Raw genomic sequence first — 5,802 nt, forward strand, 5'->3', positions numbered from 1 at the left:
TCTCTCTATTTGGCCAATTTCTACTCTTTCCATGCTCTCTGAAGCCTAGTAGAGGCTAAGCTGAAGCTATCCTTCCTATAATTCATCCTTCTTATCTTTCCAGGAGGAGGGGAGAATAAGAGACAGTAAAGTTCCGGAGCCCCCTCGGAGTAAACCCCCCCAGCCGCCCGTCCGCCCCAGCCCCCCGGCCAGACTACCCCCTATGCTCATGCCCCCCAAGAAGGCACTACCGACACCCCCTGATGAGGATTCGGCTTTCCTACCCCCCTCTGCACCTCCCAACAGGGCACCCCCACCACTGGTGAGGGGGGTATGTTATATCTTATTTTACTAACTACATGTACTTTATCCTGGTTGATATCAAAATATGAAATTGTACATTCAAAAGACTAATTGTGAATGCTGTGGATTTTTCTGGGAAAATTTTCAATCTGTATAAGTATCTATTATGAACAGTAACTTTTATAGGAGTTAAGATGGGATGTAATGGCATTTGTGACTACATGTACTACCTACTACTACATTTTTTATTTATTAGTAACTAACGTGACCTAAAGCTAAGCTTACAGAATAAATGGTCACATGTATCAATGCTGGCCAAGATAGCTATCATTCCTCTAGCAAATTCCCTAATTCTCAATTTTAATTTTCTAAATGTCTCAGAGCCTTGCTCAGGGTGACAACGGTTTCTATGACAATGAGGAAGCCCCCATATCTCCGCCTGCTCGACCTCCGCCCCCAAGGCCCCCTAGCCTGTCTGCGGACATGCCTGTTGTAGTGAAGGTTCACCACACGGACAGTTACACCGTCGCCATACGCTCCAAGTCTGGCGCGACCTTACGTGACCTCACCGTCATGGTTGCTAACAAGTTCGAGATGGCGGAAGATGTGGTCACACTGTGGTGAGAGTCTTTTCCTTACTTGGTGTTTTTGTTTTTGCTTTTCTTGAAATCTTTGTTGTATTTTTGTTATGTGTGCTTCACAGCAGAATTTTAAAAGATTTTTTTGGTTTTATTAATCTATTGGTTATGATTAATACTAGAGATTATGCTGAAAGTTAATTTCTCAAAGAAAAGTCACTAACTTTGGTGTACACAATCTACCGGGTCACAGTTCCTTTCTACACTTTTCAAAATCTATCGAGTTGCTTGAGGAACAGTTACAGTTTCTTGTCTATGCTATTACATGTACCTGGATGTCTAACTTTCTTCAATGTAAGAAATACAGACTATTTCTCAATATTACGCTGTTCTCCCCAGGTATAAGAAGGAAGGAGAGGAGGAGATGACAGAGATAGTGAAGGATGAGGACATGAGAGAGGTGTGGGCCACGGTGAGGGAGGGGCAGCTCACTTTGTGGCTCAAGGACAGGAAGGTGGGTTTGAAAACATCAGTAGTGTTGTTGTCTTTGTTGACGCGGTACAAGTACACCAGGTCAATATGGTTGATGCAGTAAATACTCCTGTCTAGAACTGTACTGTCACAAAAGTGTACAGGAACATGTATCAGGTACAAAGCCCTATTTGAGGCAGTTTAGGGCCTTTTATGCTTGTCTTTGATGGCATCTAGTGGCAAGCAGACACAGATTCAATTCCTGGCATTCCTGGCCAGACATTGCATGTGTACTTGGGAAAGGCTCTTTACAGGACTTTCCTCACTCGACCAAGGTGTCATGATCAGTGGAATGAAAGGGATGGGCTCTTCCAGTACCTTCCATTACTGTGCCCTAACAACCATGGATTAACATTATTCCCACTGCCCTGATGGCCTCAAAAATTATGGGAGTACCTTTAGCTTTACCTTTCTGCTTGTGTGTTCCCAGGATGACCAGGAGAGTGTGAGCGCGATGTCGATGCAGTTCAGTAAGGTGGTCGCCCTGCATGACTACGAGGCAAGCGAACCCGGAGATCTGGGCTTCATGGAGGGAGACGTCATCACTATCATGTCACAAGGTGGGCAAAACATGCAGTAGCTAGCCATGCATGTACTCTAGCTCCACTAGACCTAAAGAAGATTTCTTTTACTTGGGAAGGAGAGAGAAGCCAAGTGCTGCAGTGTTGGCCGCATTGTCAATAGATGGGAGTGGCAACGACAATGATGATGAAAGAGTAGAGCTATGTAGGACTAAGAGGTCTTTCTTGACACTACCAAAGTACAGAAAATTTCCTTAAGTCTTCTACAACTATACCAAGGTCCTACAAGTGGATAAAACAAATTAATTTGAAGCAAACAAGTGGATGCATTGTCATACATGACACTGTGGATCTGTGTATTTTTTTCTTAACAAGTGAATGAGTTAAAGTCATTGCTGTTTATTTTCTCTCCCCCAGTAAATGAAGACTGGTTGGAAGGCCGCTCCAGGGGCAACGTGGGAATTTTCCCAGCAGGCTATGTGAAGCCCTGGGACAAGTGAGTGTACTATCCCATCATGCAACAGCAAAGAGACAGCCCATGCAGGTTTCACCAACTTCACTTTCCTGATGATGCAACACGGAAGTAGAATATATCTGATTTATTATCATCATAATCATATTCAAGATGCATCTAATAGCTAGAATTACAAGACCTGTATACAGAACTGGTGTTACAACAGAATCATACAACTAACATAATCATTGCTAGTTACATGGAATGTTAAGCATGGTCGTTTAAGCTGTGCATCGATTTTAAATGGTTCTCGGACATTTTAAGAATTCAACAAGAGATCATCAGTTGGCTTGGAGCAAATTTTAGAGACTCTTCCTTCAGCCATTTTTCCAGCATTAGTATGGTCCCAGGATAAACCTGTTAGCAGCGATACATTGACTTGAAGACTATTCCTCAGTGCTTGGAGCTGAATTTATTGTACATGTACTATATGGATCATCTTCTCCAAAAATTCTTCTGAATATTGACCGGATATGATCATGGACATTATGACATTGTAGAATTATTATAGTGTCTGACGGTGCCATAATCTATGGGTTTGGAAAGTAGAGGAAAGAAAATGTTGAGCTTCTCATTTTTGTTCCTGTTCACTTCTCAGGAGGCTACCCAAGGAGGGAATTTCCTGTGCTTGATGTTGCACCTGGCCCTTTCCTTTTTAACCTTTACACCACTAAGGTGGCCATTTGTCAATTCACTCTTGTATTGATTACAGAATTAGGCAGCATGGAGGAAGTTTCATGTTTTCTTAACCCCAGAAGACTTGCATTATTGTGTAGAAGACATTTGAGTCTGAATCAGGCTTCTCAAAACAGTGCCCCAAAAGTTGAATATCAAAGTTGTCATGTATATTTATATAGCTGGAACAAATTTTTAGAAAAAAAGGAATACTGTAAAGCTGAAAGCAGTATTGTATATTTTATATAACTAATGGTGGTGGATAAATATACATTTGTACAAATGTATGTTATCAGGGCTGTGGAAGATGTTCATATATGGCAAGTCTAGAGATTATATTTTAAGCACTACTTTGTACATTGTAAGGTAGTAAAGCTTTCTATGTCTTTGACATTGTATAGAAATGGAGCATAAATTAGTGTCTAATATGTGGCTTAAATCATTTATCATAAAAATAATTGACGTTCCCCTCAACTAATTATAATGAATAAAATAAATTGTCATCAATGTTGCATTTTTTTTTCAGAATGTATAAGACTAGTTGCAACAAGGATATTAGAAAAAATCCAGCCTACAATTTATGTACTGTGACAACATACTGTTTTATTTTGTAATGCACTGTTGGATATAACATTGGAACGGATCTATCAAAGAACATGCCAGAAAGTTGCTCAAAAGTATGTCCAAAATCCTTTGGAATACAAATACCCAAGGAGAAACAAGGAAATACAATGTCATGTAAACGGTCATACATGTAGATCTGGACTAAGGAATATGTATTACTAACTATCTTTGCACAAACTTTGATACAATTCTTAAAGAATAAATACATCACTCTACACAAATGTACAGTCTCCTCTGTAATACTTCACTACTAGCTGCCTATGGGTCTCTGAGACACTTGGAAAAACCTTATCTAACTTCACCTTGTTTGAGTTATATTTGGCATTGAGTGCAGTAAATTATTTGGCTTTGTGCAAACGGTTTTGGACTGTGCACCAGTGCCCCCTGTATTCTGGTGAATGAACTGCACCAGCAACACCCAGTAAACTTTGTCCCAAAGCCACTTGGAAGAATGGCTCTATTTACAGTAACAAGCCGGTATGTCAACTTTGGAAACATTTCATTTGTGTCTAGAACTAAAGTAAGGATCTATGGATATGCATATGAATCTGTCCATAAATAAAAAAAAGCTTCTTATTTGGAGTTCAATACATGTACATTGTCTTTCTTGCCTGTGGTAACATGTAAAATTACAGGGAACAAAACTATTTCACACTGACTGTCCCAACAATTACAGTAACTGAAAAGCCATGGTTTTAGAGATTATAACATTTGGCAACTGTGGATTATGGATACAAAACCGACAAAATTCTTTTTTTTCCATAATAATTATTATGGAAATGACTAGTAGAATAAGAGTTAAATGTAAAAAAAATGGTACACAAATATTTGGCTAATATATTACAACCTGAACAGCAGTTATAATACCAAAAGTGGTTTCAAATTCTCTTTTGTAAATCTACAAGTCATGTTCAAACAATCTTTTCCAGAGAAGAGCACCAACTGGCCATGATGGATATCAGAACTGCATCTTCAACTTTGAAAAAAAAAAACAGAAATCATAAAAAAATCAGGCTACTCTATCATGTACTGGAGCAAAGATTTACTTCCAACAAGTTGGCCACCTTACTTGTTGTTCCTATGTCATAAGGGTTCCTGACACCAGAAATCATGACCTTCAGGACTGACTTCTGGGGTTCCTGACACCAGAAATCATGACCTTCAGGACTGACTTACAAGAACTACAAAGTATTTAAAGGAACAAAAGACAGACAATTTACTTCAAGCACCTGCTGCATATAGATACATATTTAACAACTGGAAGAACTATGACTATAAGCTGTTTGGTACAACATGGCTGTGGGTGATCTGTATAGTTCTGAAGACATAAGACATGTCGAACTAAGACTTCAAACCGTGAGTCAAGAAATAAGGGTGGGAGATTTGTACAGACGGAACCTCCAAAGATGTTGGCAGAATTTAAAGGAAGAAGTCTTAGACATGGTTCTGAAGACATAAGATTAATACAACATGTACATGTGGAGCTAACTATAGACTTCAAGGCATGCGTCAAGAAATAGCAGTGGGAGATCTGTAGGGAGAAATTTTGAGGGCCGAATCTCCGAAAACATTGTTGACTAGGAATTCATAAGGAAGAAGGCATAGTTCTGAAGACATACATGTGCATGAATATGTAAGACATGTGTAACTAAGACTAAGTCTTCAAAGCTTGCGTCAAGAGATGGCAGTGGGAGATCTGTAAGGTGAGCTGGTGAGGACGGAATCTCCGAAGAGGTTGGCGTAAGACAAAGAAGGGAACATTACTCTGAAGACATAAGACATCCCTATATATAGAACTAAGACTTCAAGGCATCTGTCAAGAGATGGCGGTAGGAGATCTGTAAGGTGAGCTGGTGAGGACGGAGTCTCCAAAGACGTTGGCATAAGACAAAGAAGGGAAGCATTACTCTGAAGACAAAAGACATCCCTATATATAGAACTAAGTCTTCAAAGCTTGCGTCAAGAAATGGCGGTAGGAGATCTGTAAGGTGAGCTGGTGAGGACGGAGTCTCCGAAGACATTGGCATAAGACGAAGACGGAAACATTACTCTGAAGACACAAGACATCCCTATATAT

The 5,802-nt window shown here is 39.9% G+C and overlaps 1 protein-coding gene across 3 annotated transcripts in view; it reads left to right on the forward strand.

Annotated features, from left to right (window-relative positions):
- LOC109484521 (neutrophil cytosol factor 2-like) overlaps positions 1–4,524 on the forward strand; it is a 10,322-nt gene extending 5,798 nt beyond the window's left edge. Inside the window, exons 10-15 of one of the 3 annotated variants that reach the window (XM_019787832.1) lie at positions 104–310; positions 664–902; positions 1,260–1,374; positions 1,822–1,951; positions 2,330–2,408; positions 3,025–4,524. In XM_019787832.1, coding sequence (XP_019643391.1) covers positions 104–310; positions 664–902; positions 1,260–1,374; positions 1,822–1,951; positions 2,330–2,408; positions 3,025–3,058 — 804 coding nt within the window. In that variant the 3' untranslated portion in view covers positions 3,059–4,524. Of the gene's footprint in view, positions 1–103; positions 311–663; positions 903–1,259; positions 1,375–1,821; positions 1,952–2,329; positions 2,911–3,024 lie in introns of those variants that run through there. The other 2 variants (XM_019787833.1, XM_019787834.1) reach the window with 2 other exon arrangements.
- Positions 4,525–5,802: the final 1,278 nt, after the last annotated feature.

The sequence above is a fragment of the Branchiostoma belcheri genome, unplaced genomic scaffold (assembly GCF_001625305.1).
Source record: "Branchiostoma belcheri isolate BF01 breed outbred unplaced genomic scaffold, Haploidv18h27 scaffold7, whole genome shotgun sequence".
In the NCBI taxonomy this organism is placed as follows: Eukaryota; Metazoa; Chordata; class Leptocardii; order Amphioxiformes; family Branchiostomatidae; genus Branchiostoma; species Branchiostoma belcheri.